Source organism: Geotrypetes seraphini, chromosome 11 (genome assembly GCF_902459505.1).
Source record: "Geotrypetes seraphini chromosome 11, aGeoSer1.1, whole genome shotgun sequence".
Lineage (NCBI taxonomy): Eukaryota > Metazoa > Chordata > Amphibia > Gymnophiona > Dermophiidae > Geotrypetes > Geotrypetes seraphini.
This window is the reverse complement of record NC_047094.1, coordinates 27,084,339-27,106,512: the sequence shown is the minus strand read 5'-3', so window position 1 is coordinate 27,106,512 and position 22,174 is coordinate 27,084,339. Positions and strand designations below refer to the sequence as shown.

General features: G+C 43.8%; 1 protein-coding gene across 4 annotated transcripts in view; it reads right to left on the bottom strand.

The window, feature by feature from the left end:
• The window catches only part of DNAH3 (dynein axonemal heavy chain 3), a 294,020-nt gene that overhangs the window by 30,907 nt on the left and 240,939 nt on the right, over positions 1-22,174 (bottom strand). For all 4 annotated transcript variants that reach the window (XM_033963933.1, XM_033963934.1, XM_033963935.1 and 1 more), the window contains 4 exons: positions 19,547-21,688; positions 14,389-14,614; positions 12,698-12,942; positions 10,723-10,839 (listed from right to left, as the gene is read on the bottom strand). In XM_033963933.1, the coding sequence (XP_033819824.1) occupies positions 10,723-10,839; positions 12,698-12,942; positions 14,389-14,614; positions 19,547-21,688 (2,730 nt within the window). The remainder of the gene's footprint in view (positions 1-10,722; positions 10,840-12,697; positions 12,943-14,388; positions 14,615-19,546; positions 21,689-22,174) is intronic.

Genomic DNA, 22,174 nt, shown 5'->3' with positions numbered 1-22,174 from the left:
GCCAAAGTTGACATTGAATCGGCATTCCGGTTGCTACCGGTTCATCCGTCCTCCTATCCTTTACTGGGGTTTCGGTTCGAAGGTGCATTCTATTTTGATAGGTGTCTGCCGATGGGTTGCTCGATATCATGCGCCTTTTTTGAGTTATTTAGTTCGTTCCTCCATTGGGTTACTGTGCGGCGAGCGGGGAAGGTGTCGGTAGTTCACTACTTAGATGATTTTCTTTTCGTGGGGGGGGCGGGTTCGGAAGATTGTGAACTGCTTAAGACTACGTTTGAGCACCTGGCTGCGGAATTTGGAGTCCCATTAGCTGCGGATAAATCTGAGGGGCCTATTTCATCTCTCACCTTTTTGGGCATTGAGATCGACTCGCTGTCCATGGTGACTCGGCTTCCTCAGTGCAAGGTACGTCAGTTGCTGTCTTTGATCAACTTGGTACGGGGTACTCGAAAGCCTACGTTGCGGGTCGTTCAGTCTTTGTTAGGGTCCCTTAATTTTGCTTGTCGGGTCCTGCCTATGGGTCGGGCTTTTTCCCGTCGTTTGGCGGCAGCTACGTCAGGTGTTCGTGATCGTCGTCACTTTGTTCGTATCACTGCTGGGATCCGGGCGGATTTGCAGATGTGGTCGTTGTTCCTCACTCATTTTAATGGGTCTCTCCCGATCCAGTTCCCGGACGTTTCCAGTTTAGATCTTGACCTGCAATCGGATGCGGCCGGTGGTGTGGGTTTCGGTCTTTATTGTCAAGGAGACTGGTGCGCAGCGGCGTGGCCGGAGAGTTGGCGGCGGGCTGGCGTTACCCGCAATGTGACCTTGCTCGAGCTTTTCCCCTTGTTGGTGGCGTGTGACTTATGGCCGGAAAAGTTGAGGAATAGGCGAGTCGTTTTCTGGTGTGACAACATGGGAGTGGTAGCAGTTGTGAATCGGCAGGCTGCCAGATGTTTGCAAGTGAACGCTGTGATGCGAGAGCTTATTCTGCGTTGTTTACGCCTTAACTTGTACATTAGGGCTCGTCACGTACCAGGCGTTCAGAACAGGCTTGCTGACGCTCTCTCTCGTTTTCAATTTTTGCAGTTTCGAGAGCTGGCCCCTGCAGCGAAGGCGGAAGGGTCTCCGATGCCAGAGCGTTTGTGGGACCTGGTGGTGAGCGGATCTGGCGAATGTTGCAGCAGTCGGTAGCTCCTTCCACTTGGACCCGGTACAATCGGGGTTTCTCGACTGTGTTCGGATTCCTGTGCGCCCGGGGTTGGGTACCAGGCCCAGTATCTGAGGTATTGCTAGCTGATTTCCTGGCCGGTTCTCATCAGGAGGGCTATTCCCGTAGTGCGGCGGCTGCACACTTAGCGGGTTTTGCTTTCTTTTGTAAGGCCTTTGGTTGGTCATGCCCTGCGTCAGGTTTTCTGCCCCGCCGGATGCTGGCGGCCTGGGGTAGGGTGGCTCCGCGGCTGCCCGATTCTCGGCTGCCGGTCACGCATGCCTTGCTATCCCGTCTTATTGAGGTATTGCCGGTGGTAGCGAGTTCAGCCTTTGAAGCCTGTTTGTTCCGGGCAGCCTTTTCCTTGGCCTTTTTCGGAGCCTTGCGAGTGGGGGAATTGCTAGTTCACCCAGCGGACGGCATGGGTTCAAGGGGTCTCCAGTTTAGCCAAGTTCGGATGGATCAGAGTTCGGTGCGCCTCTTTATCGCCCGTTCTAAGTCGGACCAGCTGGGCAGGGGTCGCATGGTGGTTCTACACCGTGTGGCGGGTTGTGCTTCGTGCCCCGTCCTGTCCCTGGATGCCTATATGGCGGTTCGTCCTCCTTTAGATCTGGCCTTGTTGATCCATGTGGATGGGGCTCGGCTCACGCGATATCAATTTTTAGCGGTCTTGCGGCGGGCTCTGAGTCGGTGTGGAGAGGAGCCGGCGCGCTACGGCACCCACTCCTTCCGCATCGGTGCGGCTACTAGTGCTTTTGAGGCGGGAGTGCCTGCTGCGGCTATTCAACAGATTGGCCGTTGGTCGTCCACGGCTTATCGTGGTTACATTCGTCCGGCGGGTTCCGGCCTGACAGGGTCACAGCGGGGTAGCCGGAGTTGATGGGGGATACTGCTATTGGTGTTGGGGGGTGATTGCATTGGGGTGGGTTGCTCTGGTTCACTGCATGGCTGTCTGTTACTAACCCATGGGTTTACGGGAACATGTGCTGTGCGTGACTGCTGAGTTTTGCTTTGCAGATGCTGTTCAGCGATTACTGTCGGTTTGGATCATTGGGCACTCCTTCGTCCATTGGGCGGGGGAGCGTGCGGTGGTCAGACCGTGCGGTCAACACTTGGGCCTTCGTCGGCGCGGAGTCTACGTCTCGTGGTGGGGTCAGCGAGGCATGCGTTGGCATCAGCTGCTGCCTCTTCTTGATGACCTTCGACATCGTGCTCGGCGCCCGGATCTGTTGCTGCTTCATATTGGGGGCAACGATGTTGACTCTTTTAGCGGGAAATGTTTAATTGACACTGTAATCGATGATCTCGGGGTGATTCGGGGTTGGTTTCCAGCTGCTCGGATTGTTTGGTCTGACATTATACCGCGCCCCAAGCGGTTGGTGTCGCGCAGGTGGACCAGAGGGCTCATTAAGGTGAACCGTCAGATCGGTCGGTGGGTGGAATCGAGAGGGGGATTACAGATTAAGCACTCTTGGGTTGATGTCTCTTGTTCCGGGTTGTTTTACAGGGATAGAGTGCATCTTTCAGACATTGGGTGGGATCTATTGTTAGACGATTTTGCTTCTTGTTGTGAACGAGTGCTCGACCTCTAACCGCAGCTCTGTTCATTGTTGGGGGGGCCTGCAACGAGTTGCAGGCCCGTGGCGGTATCCCGAGCTACTGGCGGCTGGTCTCATCATGGGATGAGTGGTAGGCCGGCTGGGAGCCGTGCCGGTGGGTCGGATGACCCTGGACAATGGGGCATGTGGGGACATGCCACCCCTCGGACTCTTGCTTAGACGGCAGGGTCGGGGGCCATTTTCATCTATGCCGGTAGCTCGGGATCAGGGGTCACAATGGTGGGTTCCATTGTGGCGGTTTAATCAGGAAAAATGTTAGTTAAGGATGTTTAATATATGTGGTTTAATATATGTAAATTGTATTTAAATATGTTTTCAATAAACAGGGCTGCGGCCAGGTTTTTTCCACTCAGGTCTATGTGTCTCATTGGTGTGCGGGTGGGATTGGTAATTAATGTTGAAATGGTATGCATGGGGGAAGCGGGCCGCTCCAGCTTCCGCTGTTATAAAAAGCCCGAGAGCCTGTCTCGACGGGCGGCTCTAACGCGGAGCTGGGGGCCCGCGTTGCCGTCCGTCGGGATGATAGATAGGAGGGGGCAGGTAGGCAGAAAATATTTTAAGAAGGGAGGAGGTCTTTCCCACCGTGGGAGGGACCTCCTATAGGTTAAATTGGGGCCGCAGGGTTGCGTGGGTGGGGGGGTATATAAGCCGAGGGCTCGGAGGACCGTAACGATTTCCGGTCCTCCGAGGCAGCTTTCCCACCCTCCCACCCGTTAGTTCTGTGTGAGGGAGTGGGGGTTTTTTATTTGGCGGTATCCCGAGCTACTGGCGGCTGGTCTCATCATGGGATGAGTGGTAGGCCGGCTGGGAGCCGTGCCGGTGGGTCGGATGACCCTGGACAATGGGGCATGTGGGGACATGCCACCCCTCGGACTCTTGCTTAGACGGCAGGGTCGGGGGCCATTTTCATCTATGCCGGTAGCTCGGGATCAGGGGTCACAATGGTGGGTTCCATTGTGGCGGTTTAATCAGGAAAAATGTTAGTTAAGGATGTTTAATATATGTGGTTTAATATATGTAAATTGTATTTAAATATGTTTTCAATAAACAGGGCTGCGGCCAGGTTTTTTCCACTCAGGTCTATGTGTCTCATTGGTGTGCGGGTGGGATTGGTAATTAATGTTGAAATGGTATGCATGGGGGAAGCGGGCCGCTCCAGCTTCCGCTGTTAAGATTTAACCCCCACCCTCCTCCCAAATTCATATATAACTAAAATGTACTACCTGAAAATAATATCTTACGACATTCATATATATATTCTTAATGAAAAAACCAACCCCCCCCCACCCCAAATTATTGTTTTTGGTGGAATTCAGTTTGTCATGTGTATAAAATGGAAAGAGCGTTGGCAGTTCAAAAAGGTTATTATAATAAATTTAAGGATGTGTGGGGACCACACTTTTCCCAATTTGAGAAGGCAATTCTAATAAGTGCCAATCTGGAGCCTAGTCTATGAAGGAAAAGTGGTTAACCCATCAGTAATTGGATGCTGCTAACCAATTATTAGATGATTATAAATGTCCACACTATTAAACTATGTCTTGCTTTGGGACCACTCAGAAGTGGCCGCTGTCTACATTCATTTTCTGCTGACAAGCTCAGGCCAACCTTGTCATCAGTCCCATAAGCTTTATCACTTGCTCTTTTTTGAAATATTTTAACACTTTCTCTTCTTTGAGAAGGAGTCAAACACCTTTCCATTTAATTCTTAAGAATTTTTTCATTTTTTAAAAACCTTATCTGATTAGCTGTGTAGGAGAGCCCCTGCCGACATAGCCATGTTTCATCCATTGCATCAGGGTGTAGGGGAATCTACTGGATATGGGCTAGATTCACTAAGCAAATCGATCATGTACCGATCGGTTTGCGACCCATTTGCGACCCGATTTTACTCCGGCCCAATTCACTTACCTCTTTGCGGATCCGATTCCAATCCGCACATGCAAATGAGGGGAACGGCATGCAAAGTAGGCAGGGACGTGATTCACTAAAGAAATCTTGCAAACCGACTGGGCTGGCCGATCAACACAAGAAGTGACTGCTGGGGACCAGTCGCAAATGTCCTTTTCCACTCTCCAGCTCCATTTCCGCCCTACTCTCTGCACACCCTGCTCTCTGCTGCCCCAATCTCGCTTCTTTTACTCTGTTACAGGGGCTGCAGAAGCCCTGGGGCTGGATTATGGGGGGAGAGCAGTGGCTGTTGGCCGCATTGCTTTTAATTTAGGGATTGTTTAGCTCTTCTCGCCACCCTGCTCTCTGCCCCGAATCCAAACTCCCCCTGCTCTCTGCCATCCAGACTGATCTATGCTGCCCTGACTCTCCTGCTCTCTGCCGCCTTCCCTGCAGTGCAGCCCCGCTTTAAACCTGCGGGCTCGCACTCCAGAGAAGGTGGTAGAGAGCGGGAGAGTCAGGGCGGCACAGACTTCCATTATCCTCCCTGCTCTGCTCGCGGGCACCCCCCACTCCCAACCCCATCCCATCCCATGCTCAGGCAACTCTGGTAAGCATGTGTAGGCAAAGTAGATGGTCTGCGCATGCGTGGGGATCGCTACCTAGTGATCCGTGTCCTCAGATGCGGACGTGCCTCCAATCACCACCATTTCCATGCAGATGTTTGGTGAATCGGTCGGCCTGCCTCCAATCATAGAAACATAGACAGTGACGGCTGATAAGGGCCATGGCCCATCCAGTCTGCCCACACCAATGACCCTCCCTTACCTCTCTCTGTGAAGAGATCCCACGTGTTGATCCCATTTAGTCTTAAAATCAGGCACGCTGCTGCTGGCCTCAATTACCTGTAGTGGAAGACTATTCCATCGATCCACCACCCTCTCGGTGAAGAAGTATTTCCTGGTGTCGCTATGCAATTTCCTGCCCCTGATTTTCCACGGATGCCCTCTTGTTGTCGTGGGACCTTTGAAAAAGAAGATATCCTCCTCCACCTCGATATGGCGCGTGAGGTATTTTAACGTCTCGATCATGTCTCCCCTCTCCCTGCGTTCCTCTAGTGTGTAGAGCTGCAATTTATCCAGCCATTCCTCATACGGGAGATCCCTGAGTCTTGAGCTCATCCGGGTGGCCATTCGCTGGACCGACTCAAGTCTCAGCACATCTTTGCAGTAATGTGGCCTCCAGAATTGTTCACAGTATTCCAGATGGGGTCTCACCATGGACCTATATAATGGCATTATGACTTCGGGCTTACGGCTGACGAAACTCCTGCGTATACAACCTATGATTTGTCTGGCCTCTGATGAAGCTTTCTCCACTTGATTAGCAGTCTTCATGTCCTCACTGATGATCACCCCTAAGTCTGGTTCTGCTACAGTCCTCGCTAGGATCTCACCATTAAGGGTGTAAGTTTTGCTGCCAAGGTGCATGACCTTGCATTTTTTGGCATTGAAACTTAGTTGACCAATGCTCTACGGATCGGACACGGATCTCCAGGTTATTGAATCTAGCCCTTTGTCAGCAGGGGCTCTCCTACAGATTGGTAATTTATTACATTGATTACTCCACATCGAGATGTTTTTCCCTTGTCTTCTCCCTTACATATCTGCCGCGCTGGTTTCACTCAGTAGTGCATTGCATTGTCAGTGACATGCTAAAGCATTGCTTTTAGTATTATAGATCCATGTAGGAGTAATTGCCACTCACACACTGTCTTTTGGCTTCTGAGGCGGTTCATCATTACCTTTTCCCCTGTTTGTTTTGATATAATCAGTTTCTAAGAGCTTTGGCCCAGATTCTCTAAACGACGCCATTGTTAGTGGCCACCTTAAAAAACCGGCCGCTGATCTCGTATCATGCGACGTCGACGTTTAAAGAGTCGCACCTCTGGCAAAGGTAGGCACGTAGGTCAGGGCAGACTAGATGGACCATTCAGGTGTTTATCTGCTGTCATCTACTATGTTACTATGTTATGCTACTATTTAAGGTGCCTAACTTTGATGTGAATTGCACTTCCGGAGGTGCCTCATCTTCTGCCATTAGCCATGCCTACAGAGGCATTATGCACCAATAGGCACCTCCGGAGACATGATTCCGGTACCATTTTTTTTAGACACCTAGAAAATCAGTTTAAAATATCTTTTAAATGGCGTGTTTTACTTAACTTAGGCACTGTACCTTTGTGCTTATGCTTATACTTGTGTTTAGTTTGAAACCATGCAGTTTGCTTGAACATACATTTTGTTATACTATTTCCTTACATATATCATTGCTGTTTGTTGCTTTTTTAACTACCTTAACATTTTTAATTCACAATGTTTTTATATGCATTATTCTCTTTGATGAAATTGTTCATGTATTTTATTATTTATGTATTTTTTTGATATGAACATATATTTATTTGCTATATTTATATGGGTATTTTAGTAGTAACATATTTATATTTTATATTTGTTTCTACTTATTTTCATATTTTATATGTGTTTTTTTATAAATTTATTCGGATATTTATGGTGCATTTTTTCATTTTTTTAATAAAGTTTTGATTGACTCCTGAATCAGACTGTTCTGCTGAAACACAGCCGTGTCTAGTCCACTGTGTATGTGTTATTGTGGCTTTCTTGCATGCTCAAGCAAAACACATTTCTTACAACAAGAATTGAATAAAATTGGTTATTGACTGGAACTTTCTTGCCTGCACCTCATTCATCTTTGTACTTTTGTGTCCATACACCCGTAAGATTGTACACTTCTCCCTCCGTATTCGCAGTTTCCGTATCTGCGGTTTCAATTATTTGTGATTTTTCAGCCGCTGTCTCTGCCCCCCCCCCAAAAAAAAACCGTCTTCACTCAAATTTTTTTCCGTTTAGTGTTCTGTACAGTACCCTGAAATCCATGGATGCTTGGCTGCCCTGAAATCGCTGGTTGCTTGCCTGCCCCCTCTAAATTTCTATTCGCTCTAGGGGAATGCCATTCATGCCTCTCTCAATATCTATTGGTGACAATGTCTGTCAGTCATGAAGTCCGGCTGAATAGGGCGGGAGCCAGTGGCAACGGGCTTGCACTTTAGCTGGCTCTTTCTCGCTTACTAATTGTTTGGTTTGGGGTTTATTTTGTATTGGTTGGTTGTTGTTTTTTTACCCCCTCCCTCCCCTTCACCCCTCTCTTTTTCTCTCTCTTACCACTTTTATTTGCCAAAGAGCCCAATAACAAAGAGAACAACAAGAACAGCAAAAGAGCACCAACTTCCCTCCCCCCACCCACCCCTGTTCAGTTCCCACATGCTGGCAGCTGCAATGCTGATGCTCCTGCAGGATTTGCATAAGTCAGTTCAGCCCGATACTAGCCGCATCTCAGTCCCACTTTTCCCTCCCCCTCACCCCCGTTTTCTGGCAAGCAGCTGCGAGGTTTCACACTAGAGAATGACACGGTGGCGGTTTACCCGCGGCCACCGCATTTTAGCCGCGGGTCACCCGCCGAAAACGGGGAAGAAAACTAGCAGTCGCTGCGGCGACGGGGACAAGGCCATTCACCGTCCGCGGGGCGGTGAATGGTCTTGTCCCCCGCAGTGAGGCATGAAGGATCGCGCGGTCCCCGCAGCTCACACCCGCCCGCCCAATCGATTCCAGTGTCCAGCCAGCTCTTTCCCCTCTCCTCACCCCAGTCCGCAGATCCTCCTCCTCGGCGACCCGCACACTACCAGAGAGCCGCGCACACCCGCCGCTGCTCAGCCTCGATCTTCTGCTCTGACGCAACCGGAAACAGGAAGTTGCAGCAGAGCAGAAGATCGAACACTGAGCAACCGCGCGTGTGCGGCTCCCTGGGAAAGCGCGCAGGTTGCCGAAAAAGAAAACCCACAAACCAAGGTGAGGAGAAGGGAGAGAGCCGGCCAAACACCAGGATCGACCGGGCAGGCAGGTAGTGGCCGCGGGGACCGTGTGATCGCTAGTGTTCCCGGCTCAAATTGGAAGGAGGGAGTGAAAGGAAAAAGGCTTATATGGATGCAGCGGGGACGGTGACGGGGCAGTGAATGGGATGGCAGTGGCGGTGACGGGGCGGTGAAAGGGATGGCGGTGACGGTGACGGGGCGGTGAAGGGATCGGCGGTGACGGGGCGGTGCAGAGGATGGTGGGGCGGTGACGGGGACAGATTTTTTCCCCGTGTCATTCTCTATTTCACCCCCCCCCCTCCCCAGTGTTATACCGGTACCAGTTCAGTATCAGCGGGCTGGGGGTTCCGAGGATGCAAATGTCCGACTCACTTGGCTTTCAAGAGTTCTTCTGACAAATTGCTTGCCTGCCCTGAAATCGCTGGTTATTCGCGTTTTCTTTAGTAAAAATGGTGGCAGATCCCTAAAACCGCGAATAACATATTGAAAAGTTATTCGCGGTTTTTCCGTATTCGCGCCTACATCTGGAATGCATCCACTGCAAATACGGAGGGAGAAGTGTAATTTTGTTTTTGTTTCCATTTGTTAGAAATTACAAGGGAAAAATTAGTGACATTTTTCATGTCCTTTCATGTTGTTTTTCCCCAAAACAATAGGATATAATCTTGAAATGTTTTTTTTATATATTGTTAAAACTATTTGAAAGAGTATGTATGCTTTGCAAAGAGAGAAAGTACCACACGTTTTATTGATAGTGCATGCATGCACAAACCAATGCACAGGTAATATATAGTATGTGTAGGCACTATCTGGGAAGAGTGCACACTCTTACTAATATTGCAGTCATAACAAAAAGACAAAAAAAAAAAACAAACCAAAATGAAATTTTCCATAAATGATATGAAACTACATGAAATGCATATTTTTGGACATTTACATCTGCTGAATAACAAGTGTAGATGTCCATGCCTAGATTAAGTACACAAGTAAATTAACATTTTTATAATCCAGATGAGGTCTTGCAAACTCCATCACTGTAAATGTTTACCAGCAATATACACATCGTCATGTCAATATACATATTTTTACCCAGGTCATATAAGTACTTTATACAATTAAATTTTTTAAAATTATATAAAAATTGATGATGCTAAATAAGAATTCAGGGTACATTTGGGGGATTTATGCTATGACATCACATCAGTGCAACCCTGAATCACAGTTACCGGATGCTAGGGTCCACCCAAGAAAAGGTTCTGGGTGTCAGCATAGACAATACGAAGCAACCTTCTGCCCAATGTGTGGTGGAGGCCAAAAAAGCAAAAGGATGCTAGGAATTATTAAAAAAGGGATGGTTAACAAGACTAAGAAAGTTATAATGCCCCTGTATCGCTCCATGGTGCGACCTCATCTGGAGTATTGCGTTCAATTCTGGTCTCCTTATCTCAAGAAAGATATAGTGGCGCTAGAAAAGGTTCAAAGAAGAGTGACCAAGATGATAAAGGGGATGGAACTCCTTTTGTATGAGGAAAGACTACAATGGTTAGGGCTCTTCAGCTTAGAAAAGAGACAGCCAAGGAGGAGATATGATTGAAGTCTACAAAATCCTGAGTGGAGTAGAACGGGTACAAGTGGATCGATTTTTTGTCAAAAATTACAAAGACTAGAGGACACTCAATGAAGTTACAAGGAAATACTTTTAAAACCAATAGAAGGAAATTATTTTTCACTCAGAAAATAGTTAAGCTCTGGAACGCTGGTTTTAAGAAAGGTTAGACAATTTCCTGGAGGAAAAGTCCATAGTCTGTTATTAAGACATGGGGGAAGCCACTGCTTGCCCTGGATCGGAAGCATGGAATATTGCTATTCCTTGGGTTTTTGCCAGATACTAGAGACTTGGATTGGCCACCATAAGAACGGGCTACTGGGTTTGATGGAACATTGGTCTGACCCAGTAAGGCTATTCTTATGTTGTCAAGGTATGGTGGGTGGGGGTGGGGGATGAGGTGGGAGAGAGGGTGCCGCTACATACCAGACACAATGAATTCACATTATTTAAAATATTTATATACCTGTTAGGTATGTCAGTGCTTCAAATGGTACCTCTTCATATTCATTCAAAAACATCTGGATCTGCCTCATACTGATTCGAAGATCAGACTCATTAAATTCATATGGGATATTCCACCCTGTCCAATACAGAAAGAACAAGATTGCATTGTGCTGTAAGAAACACTTCACAATGTAAATTATACCTAAATAATGATTTATGCACAGCAGATTGGAGGCAAACACACGGAAATAGAGTCATCTAAAAAAGACGTTTAGGCCTGGATTCTAAAATCGGCACCGTGAGTTAGGCAGCGTCAAGCTCCCTACCACCACTTATCTAAATTGCTTTAATTGGCGCAGTAATTGACTGATCCATTTAAAAATCAATTTAAAATTAATTTAAAAACGAATATAAGCATGAGTTGGCATGCGACTACCCTGATAAGTGTCAGAATTGCAGCTACATCAAGGCGCCTAAGGTCAAGGTGGGCATGGTTATGGCTGGAAATGACTAGGTGCCCATTAGGCGTGATTCTCAGTCAAACTTAGGCGCTGGTGATACAAGCCTTTAAAATCCCGGCCTACATTAATGGCATCTAAGTTTGACGGAAGCCGCGATTATGGAAATGGCATCAACACATGATTGACACGCAGCCGGTGCCATTTTGGGAGGCGCCAGCTAATGTAAGTGCCGTTTCCAGAATCTGGCCCTTAATATGGACGATTGCCATATGGTTGACACCAAATTTTCAGAAAACATGCTATAAAGTAAACCCTTGAATTTTGCACAAGAGTAGTGACATAGTAAAGAGGGGTGTGGGGTGTGGTCCTTCCCAAGTACCATATTGGTGGGGGTGCCAGCACCCATCCTCCTCTCCATCTTAGTACTACCGCACATGCACCCCTTCCCTTCCACGGTATCTCTTTAATGTTCCCAGCACAAGCAGCAACCCCAACCTGCTGCTCACGCCAACATCGGCTCTTCCTCTGATGTCACTTCCTGGACATGCACTTAGACTATTGCAACTCGCTACTCTCAGGCCTTCCGCTTAGCCATCTCGCACCCCTCCAATCCGTCCAGAATTCGGCTGCACGATTCATATTCCGGGAGAGCCACTTTACCCTAAAGTCACTTCATTGGCTTCCCATCTGTTTCTAAATATAATTCAAACTGACCTACAAATATACTCACTCAGCTGCCTCTCATTATTTTTCTTCATTGATCTCCCCCTATGATTTCCCCCCCCCCCCCCGCCCCCAGTGAGCTCCACTCAACTGGTAAGTTCCTCCTATCTGTGCCTTCCTCTTCAACTACCAACTCCAGACTCTGACCCTTCTGCCTTGCTGAGCTGTATGCTTGGAACAAGCTACCCAAATCCCTCCGGCGGGCTCTGTCTCTGGCAGTGTTCAAGGTCCAGTCATAAGACCACCTCTTCAAGACTGCTTTCAACTCCTAGCTCCTCTCACCTTGGGTTCTGCATCCCCAGCCCTATATGTCATGTCTGTCTGTCCAAGTTAGATTGTAAGCTCTTCCGAGTAGGGACAATCTATAAATGTCAGTCCACCTCTTTGAGAGTGCTTTCGACTCCTAACTCCTCTCACCTTGGGTTCTGCATCCCCAGCCCTATATGTCATGTCTGTCTGTCCAAGTTAGATTGTAAGCTCTTCCGAGCAGGGACCATCTATAAATGTCAAAATGTACAGCGCTTGTGTATGCCTTTCAGTGCTATATAAGTGATAAGTAGTAGTAGCAGTAGTAGTAGAGGAAGGGCCGACGCTGGAGCGTGCAGCAGGTTAGGGTTGCTGCTTCCACCAGGAATATTAAAGAGGTGTGGGGGAAGGGAACGAGGGGCGTAGTAGGGGGCAGGGATGGAGCAGCTGGGGGGGGGGCAGAGAAGAGGGCAGAGGAGGGGGCACCACCAGATGCCTCTTACTCTTGCTACGCCACTGCACAAGAGGACAGTTGTTGTTAAAAGTTCCCGATTGTTGCCTTACCCAAAGGACCAAAGTTTCTTCTCTCTTGTATCAATGCATGAAAAAAGCAAAGTCCAAACATTAATTTTTGCCACATTTCCGGTTTTTGGGAGCTGTTAAAGAAAGCTAGATCTGAGATTGGATCATTGAGGTAGGAGCGTAGAAGATTTGCTCGAAGTCCTTTGGGCGGTTCATTGGTCATTTTTACTCCGTTTTGAAGGATGCTGACTGGAAATTGTTCTGATGGATAACTAGTCAACCATAATCTAAAATCATAATAATAGTGTCAATGAAAATAACAGAGCCAGGATTAGAAATGAAAGCCTTTAACAAATGCAAGGTACAGAAAGAAACCATCACTGTATTTATTTACTAGCATAAAACATTAATTCAGTGTCATGTGAGTAAAAAGGTGTGACATGTAAGGTTGTTATGGGAATGCAAAAGGTGTCTGTTTTCCAAATGAATATGAGTTTGCTATACTTAGAGCAACAAGAACAGAAGATCCCGGACGTACAGAAAATTTAAAGAGCAAGTGTATATTGTTCTCAAAATATTATCAAGATTAAATCAGTAATTGCCCCACGGGCTGTGTTTCGGCAGTATTTTGCCTTCCTCAGGGGTCCTGTGATGAATGAATACAATTTCAAGGTACAACTAACTTCCAGTGTAGACGAAGCACAGCCTGACTGGAAAAGCTCATGCTTGCTCCCTTGGCATGAGCTTTTCCAGTCAACCTTCGCTTTGTCTACATTGGAAGTTGGTTGCACCCTGAAATTGTGTTCATTGATCACAAGACTGCTGAAACACAGCCCGTGTAGGGTCCCGGGTTCACGGACTATCCAGTGAGCTAAGAGAGCACATGGGGCAATTACTGTTTTAATCTTAATACAGATTGTCAGTATTTGAAGGAGTATATCATGACATTTTGAGAACAATAAACACTTTCACTTTAAATCTCCTGTATTTCCGGGATCTTCTGTTCCACTGTTCTTGTTGCTGTCTGTTTCAGAATCCGTGTGGAACATTGGTTCTTCTCCTAGAGTTTTTTTTGTTATAGTTAGGTCATGTGCTTAGATGATGTTTCTTTTATTTTTTTTTTTTTTATAATTTCTTTATTCATTTTTAAACTTACATCAAGTGTACAGTAAATATCAACCAAATATAATACAACATCACTTGAAAAATTTTCAATATCATACACCAAGAAGATTTAACCCCCACCCCCCTCCCAAATTCATATAGAACTAATATATACCACATGAAAATAATATCTTACAACAATCATCTATATATTCTTAATGGAAAAACAAGAAATCCCCCCCCCCCAATCCATATGTGTATTAAGATTGGGAAAAGTGTAACTTTTATTAAAAACCTGTCTTCATTTCCTCCTCCTTTACTAACGCATAGCGTGGGTTTTAGCGCCGGCAGCAACTGCTCCAACACTCATAGGAATTCTATGAGCATTGGAGCAGTTACTGCCGCTGATGGTGTTAAACCCCGCGTACGCGTTAGTAAAGGAGAGGGTTAGAGTTCAGTTCAAAAGACATATTGTTAAACCAAGTTATTCTGCATGCATTATTTAATATGTTGATTTTTTTTTTTTTTCTGGACTGGAGAGCAGATAAATGTATGTCACACGGAGTTGTCAGCTAGCTGGTTTGTGAATTAACTGATTAGAAGGACAAGGAATATTCATAGCACCCAACCTGAACTTTTCATGTGTGTTCTCAGGTATTATCACTTCTTCACATATTTTCTCCAAAGAAGGCATCCAGCTGGTGGCAAGATGACAGTTTTGTAACACGACCCATGTTCCTTCTTCAATTGCTTGATTAATCATTTTTGCTGCGATTGGTCCTTGGCCCTGCCCCAGAGATATAGTCTTTGTGCTTGTTCCGCCCATTCCAATGTCATCGGCAAACTTTAACAATCCTGAAAAAGCAAATTAGAAATGCATTAAGATATTAAAATATATGCATTAAGATCTTTCTCTATCTCTACCTTTCATTCCTGAATATGTTCTATGGAGTTACTTTCTGGTTTCTGTTACAGTAAAATGCGAGAGCGGTATATCATATTCTGAATAAACATATTATTAAAGTTGCCCATCTATACGATTTCTTCAATATGCAAAATATAGTAAACAGCTGAAGCAGCAAATTTGAAGCAAATATTCAGCATGACACTATCAAATAACTTTACACAGATACAATATAACTTTATATGACTAAGTTATACAGTACATATATTCAACAATGATATCCATAAAAGTACTGCAATTGAATATTCACCCCCCCCCAATTCTATAACCTGCATGCGCAAAATTATACTGCCACTCATGCACGTAACATAATTGATAAATTAGTGCTAATTGCCAGTTTGGGTATAATTGACGCTAATTGACGCTAATTGGCTGTTATATGTGTAACTGCCCTAGTGTAGTTTTATAACTTTAGCAAGGAAATTATTTGGTATGTGGGAGTGTTATAGGTATGTCAGGGGTAATGCCCAGCACTTACACGCTAAGGAAATAGAATACTGACCATTACGCTCACAATCGCAACATTTAATTATAAACTAAATATTTACTTATTTAAAATATTTATAGCCTGCATACCAACAATTCTAAGCGGGTATCTACTGTACATACATAATAAAATATGAATAAAAAACAAACAGTATACACAGACCTACAACCTAATGCATAAAGGCCCCCTTTTATTACACTGTGCTAGCAGTTTTTAGCGCTGGGAGATGCACTGAATATTGCGTGCTGCTCCCGATGCTCATAGGAACTCTGTGAGCATCAGGAGCAGCGCGGGGCACTTAGCGCGGCTCCCGGCACTAAAATCCGCTAGTACAGTTTAATAAAAGGGGGCCAAAATATACAAACAATGTACGAACATTAATACAAAATAAATTCTGATTCCATAACATCAAAAAATGAAGGCAGTCAAAAACTGCTCCCCCACCAATTAATCTCACTGAACAAAATAACTTTTGAATAGAACAGTTTTCACCCTTTCTCTAAACTGCTGTGATCGCGTCTGATGCGACAACGGCGACATCGAATTTATAATAATAATTTTATTTTTTCTATACCGCCACAATCTTGCTGGACAATCAGCGAATTATGTCTATGAGAGCTAAATGTCAAATATCTGCTAATAATAACAAGCTTTTGATGATATTGACAGGCGTTGCCATCCAACAAATAACATATAATTGGAAGGATTATAAAAGACTGAACTATTGTTTCTGGTGGAACTCAGTTTGTCAAGTGTATAATATGGAAAGAGCGCTGGCAGTTCAAAAAGGTTATTATAATAAGTTTAAGGATGTGTGGGGGCCATTATTAAATTATTATAATGAATAATTTACATTTTTCCCAATTTTGATTTACTTGTGGTTTAGGGTTGGGGGTTATTTGGATATATCAACAATAATATATATGAACGTAATAAGAAATTATATTCATGTGGTATATTGTTGTTATATATGAATTTGGAGGGGGGTGGGTGATAATCTTTCTTGTTGTATATTATTGTAGATTTTCAAGTGATGCAATGTTTTAATTGATGTTATTTACTGTACACTTGATGTATATGTTAAAATGAATAAAGAATTAAAAAAAAAAAAAAAAAAGAATACAAATAGTGAAGATGTCACTGAACAGTCAGCAAATTCACATATTTCTCAAAGTTATCAGCATGGAGTTAATAGTTTTAAAATGGTATCTGATTAGGAGATAAATCTATCGAACAGTGCTGTCTTAATTTCTTTCCGAAATGCACCGTAGGTCAACCTGGCTCTGTTGATGTAATTGCCTAGCCAGGTCTGCTGTTTACTAGCTTGAAACTTAAAAGTTCTGTCCAGAAAGGACCTGTATTTGCAATCAGTGATCCTTGGATAGGCAAAAAGATTGCAATTTCTGGTTGTCCTAGTGGAGATGTGTAGCTCGAAAATGGTAAAAGATAGGTAGGGGCCATTCCCAACACCAGTTTAAAGCAAAAGCACGAGAACTTGAACATTATTCGTGCCTCCATTGGCAACCAGTGTAGCAGTTTGTAGTAGGGACTAACATGCTTGCTTTTCTTTAGTCCGAATATTAAGCGGACAGCCATGTTCTGCACTATTCTTAATTTTCTCACAGTTTTTTTAGGTATGCCCACGTAAATGATGTTGCAGTAGTCCAATGTGGATAGAACCAATGACTGAACCAGTAATCTAAAAGATAGTGGGTCGAAATATTTTTTAATAGTTTTTAATTTCCATAGTGCAATAAAGCACTTTTCTGCCACCAAGTTCGTGTGTTCGATCATGGTCAAGTGGGTGTCTAATGTGACTCCTAATATTTTTATGTTTTTTGATATTGGGTAATCGTGACCATGGGCTTGCCAAGAAAATTTTTGTCTTTACTGTGTTTAATTTCAATTTAAAATTGATAGTCCACTGTTTAATTTCAGTCATGATATGGGAAACGTGTATACTGCACAGAAGAAAGGCCTGGCAATCTACTTCTGCATTCTGTGTCCATCAAGTCACTAGGGCTCAAGCACAAGTCGATAGCACCTATCAGGATATAATTTTATAGACATCTTATCTGTATAAAGTTATAATTGCTATTTGTGTGGCAGCACTCATATGGATAATGTCTTAATACATACGTAATTATATCTCAAATGGTAGTGTATCTTTTCCACCATTAGAATACCCTTATGCATACAAAGACTTTGAGTCAATTTAAAGGATCCTCAGCGGCTCCACTTGGAGCTCAATAACATTTCATTGCTCCAAGCTTTATGTGTCTACTCGTCATCGGGTCCTGTTTTTCTATCTAGTTTAATCATACTATTATTCACTCTTGCATTTTATCAAAACGTTTTTGGAATTAAGATATTTTTTGCTCAATGTTTAAAAGCTATCACTTAGCTTTTCCGTGTGGTCTCTGGCAAGGGGAATGTCATACCGACATGTTTCGCCGTAAGTAGCTTTTTCAAGGAATATCCCCCCAATAGTAAGCCGCCAGCACGTATAACCACTCAGTCCTTCCACCCTTGTGGAATAATTAGATTGTGTTATTGCAGAATTTAATACATACGTATGCACATATGTTTTTACTCTGCCCAATCTGCTCATATAAATTTTGGCTGTACGTGACTTCTATGGCCACATTTTAAATGGTCTGTAGGCCATGAAAATGAGGCACAAGCCACTATTGATAGCATAAGTGATTTTGAATATTCACCCTATACTATTTTATCTAAGAGACTTATTTTGTCTTATTGCTGTGTTTGCATTGTACAACACTGCCAATATTTGGAATCATTTCTAAGCTGTAAAACATTTTATCGAACAAAATATTTTAAAAGCCATGGTGGATTTTTTTTTTTTTTTTTTTGCTATTGTAGACTTGAGGTAAATTATCAATGTGGGCTGCTGTTAAGAAGTATTATTTTACTATTAACCTGGGTTATTAGTAACTAGGGTAGGCTTTTACAAAGGTGCGCTGCTGAGCAAAGTATGCTAAAGGCCAAGCTGCCCATAGGAATAAAATGGGCATCTTGGCATTTAGCATGTGCTGTTTGGAAGCACCTTTGTAAAGGGGCCTGTAAGTCTCGCTGCATAAAATGGGACCTGTGCTAAAATGGCACAATTTGTTTTAAAATTACCCATATTAACAGTAGCCCACATTGATAACTTCCCTCCTAACACGGTTGCCCCACTAGAAGCCTTCCTCTGGGATCTTTATTGGATTGTCATCTAAAGTTGCTTCTATATAAGTGTGGCAGAGTAAGGAGTTTTCCCTACGTAGGACTGTTATTATGCCCCTGGGCAGCAGAGGGCGTTGATCGAGTGCAAAAGACTATAGGTCCAAGAGCACCCTGCACTGCTTGATTCATGCTGAGTCAGAGGTGCAAGACTCAGCTTCAGGGAGCACTGCCAGCTCAGCTGATCAGGATAACTTCCTCTGCTGCGATCAGCTTATGTTTGCTACAAACTGACTTTAGAATCCCGCAGTGGCATAGATAGGCGGCTAAAATGTAGGCTAGGATTTGCTAGTCCGACATTTCGGCTGCCTATCTTGGCTGAATTTAGGTGTGATTCTGTAACCAGCACTGTCAAGTGACTGACACGCGATCGCTGGTCGCTTTTTAAGGCGGCTGCTGAAAGGCACTGGTTACAGAATCCGGCCCAATATGTTATCTTTAGCACACACATATATTTGGGCCAGATTCTGTATATCTGGCTGGTATCGATGGCCGCCTAATTAGCAGCTGCCAATCACATGTCAATCACATACTGGCGTTCTATGCAGAATAGTACCTACATTTTCAGACACATGTATGAAATATAGGCCAGCATTTTGCAGGCTTACATTTCAGGCATCTGTCTCTTGTCTATGGAGATGCATACCAACACTTAAGCCCACCCAAGGCCATTTCCCAGTGAAGCTCGCCCATGCCCCGCCTTGGGCATGCTTAAACATCACTACGCATCTCCTTAGACATGCTCCAGAGGCCTACAATGTGGGCTTCCTGCCTTGGGAAGTTTTTTTTAAAACATTTGCGTCTCAACTGACTGCCCAACAGGATGTCTACCGGCCTGCCATTGAGATGCACATTTTTGAGAATCAGACCCAAAAGGTCCTTAACATGTCTAAAACTTTATTGCATAAATCTCTGTTTGGTGTTGTATCCTTCTCTCCTTGAACAAGAGGTTCATTAAGTTATATCAAGCAGATAAAATGGAAAATTTAGGATTGTTTAGTCATTGATAAATGTCATATTCACCTGTTACTAGGATAATCAAAGAAACAACATTTTCAAAAGAAAGGTACATTTTAACTTCAATGCTTATTACCTGCCATTGGATCAGCGCCAGGTGATAACACAAAAATCAATGGTGCACAACAGTTTGAATCATTGTAACTTCCTACAAGGTCAAAAGTAGGAGGTTCAATATATGTTCTTTCCATGTTGTCTACAATGAATTCTTGAACGGCTGGAACAATTTTATCAGGTCGGAAACACCTCAAAACAACCATGCGAACCAATCCTATAAGAGCGTTCCATTGTTCAGGGAATATCTCACTTTGTGGTAGTGCAGAATCATAAATCATTTTCCATTGATCCACTTTGGATTTTACATGTTCCATGAACCCCTCTAAGGGATTCAGGTTAGATGCACGTACAATCTCGGCCCATGATTTATCAGAGAGCCAGTCAGGAGCTGGATTGGGATATGGATTATCAAGAGCAACGCCTCCTGTCAAAAGGAAGCGCCAAATTTCATCATCAATCTTGCCCTTGCCTTTCATAATGCCTATGGTTAAAAGGAGAGAGAATAGCAGTTTGTCTTTCTCAAACAGTGATCGACATACATTATTATAAATACTTTTTGTAAAATGTTCAATTATGTTCTCAATTCTTTCATTCAAATCATCACTCTTGTTACTGTTGGCTACGGAGTGGACATATAGATTAATGAACCAAGTTAATGAATATTGGTACATAGGTTCAATGTTTGCCATATCTGAGATGCAAAAGAAGACAATGGATGAATGAACAGCAACTGGCTTATATCCTAGTCGGGTTTCATCAATCTGTTTTTCTGTTGCAGTAGCAATTTGCTGCTTTTCAGAGATCTCTTCTGATAGTATTTTTGAGGAAGACAACACTTTAATAGCTGTTTCATCTTCTAAAATATTTCCTTGTGATGTGGAAAGAACCTCGAGGATCTTATCTTCTATTTCTTTCAGTTGTTTCTTGTTGGTAGCACTCTCTATTATTAATTGGTTCTTCACTTCTTCCAGCTGTGGCTTTTCCTTTGCGGCGACAATTCCAAGAAGCTGATCTTGAAGACCCAAAGGTGTAATCATAAAGTTCAGAAGACAAACTTTTACAGCAACTTCTGGGAGATAATGTGGATTCCTTATGCGAGTAGTGATATAGAACCTGAAATCTCTGGAGTATTCAATAATATTTTCGCCTAGCCTAAGGTACTCCACTCCCTGTTGCTTGAATGTCTGCTTCAGCAATAAAGGCTCTAAAATGGCATCAAGTTCTTCACCAATATTTTCAAGCAAGACTGGGGTTCCAAATTGGATCGAATTTTCAAGAATCCTTGTATAATTTGTATCAGAAAGTTTGATAACTGACAATTTGTTGGATTTCTCCATATTTTTTACCCACTTATTGGCCTGTCCTTGTGGATCGATCATTAAAGCCCATCTTCTTGAATTAGAAACAATTATGCCATTGTCAATTGAAAAAGAGTCAACGGGCAGACCAGCAATCTGCCATGCACGAATTTTCACTGGATCGCCTAAAATATTGCTTAAACTAAACTCAGTAGAGCAAGGAATTTCTTTCTGCTTGCACAGGGTTTGCCATTGGTCTTGACACTGAAGACGAAAATCCACTGTGAATGCACCTAAGTAAGCAACTGTACCAGAAGACAGAAGCACATCACCAGTAAGATTTGTGTATCTGATTCCCAATAATCTTGCTGCTTCTGTCCATCGGTCTTTCTCTCCACCCAGGCCACTTATCAGTTTTTCAGCACGTAGCAGCTTCTGTGAACAGATTTCTATATTGGTTTCCAGTTCTATTTTTTTGTTATTCATCGTTTCAAATTCATCATTCAATGACTGGAGGCGATCTACTACCTCCTTAAGTTCAGCCCGCTTGGTGTTTAATTTCTGCATTTGAACAAAAAGTTTGCCCTCAGCTTCTTTAAGGCGTTCACGTTTGGGGGCAACCACCTTAGCCACACGGTCATACACCTCCATAGCTCTCACCCACTTGCATAACCCTTCACATGCTGAAGAGACATTTTTGATAATTGAAGGTAGAAAATCTGGATGGTCTATAAATTTCTCTCTAATTTTCTTCATTACTGTAGGAGGAATGTTATCCTTGTCAAATGCTTTCAAACTCTCAAGGAACTTCAGATCTCCCAAAACCTTTTTCGATGGACCCCAGTAGTCTTCTATCATTTTGCCTGTTTGCAAATGAAATCAGAATGTTAAACTAAAACTATAGTGTACAAGTTAAATATAAGACAACACTACTATAGCTAATAATAATTTGACTTTGCAGCTTATGTTCTACCATATCACTGGGCAAATAGAACTGATAGATAATTTATGCTAACTTTCACAAAGCTATGGTAGAAGTTTCTACTGTGAGCCAGCAAGGTAAATGCTCCGATGCTCATAAAATTCTTGTGAACACTGGAGCATTTATCTCGCTGGCTCGAGATAGAAACCTTTACATGACTTTGTAAAAGGAGCCCTTAAAGAAGCAGTACTAAGAAAAGTTTGTCTGAATAATTTAACTGTTTCCTAAAACCAAGGAAATCATAAAGACTATTCAATTTTAATTACATTTCTCAGGCAACAATGTTCAAATATTTTGATTGGGCCTCCTACTTACTCATTCATTCTCACCTTTGAGAATCCAAGGGCTAGATGCACTAAAGTTAGCG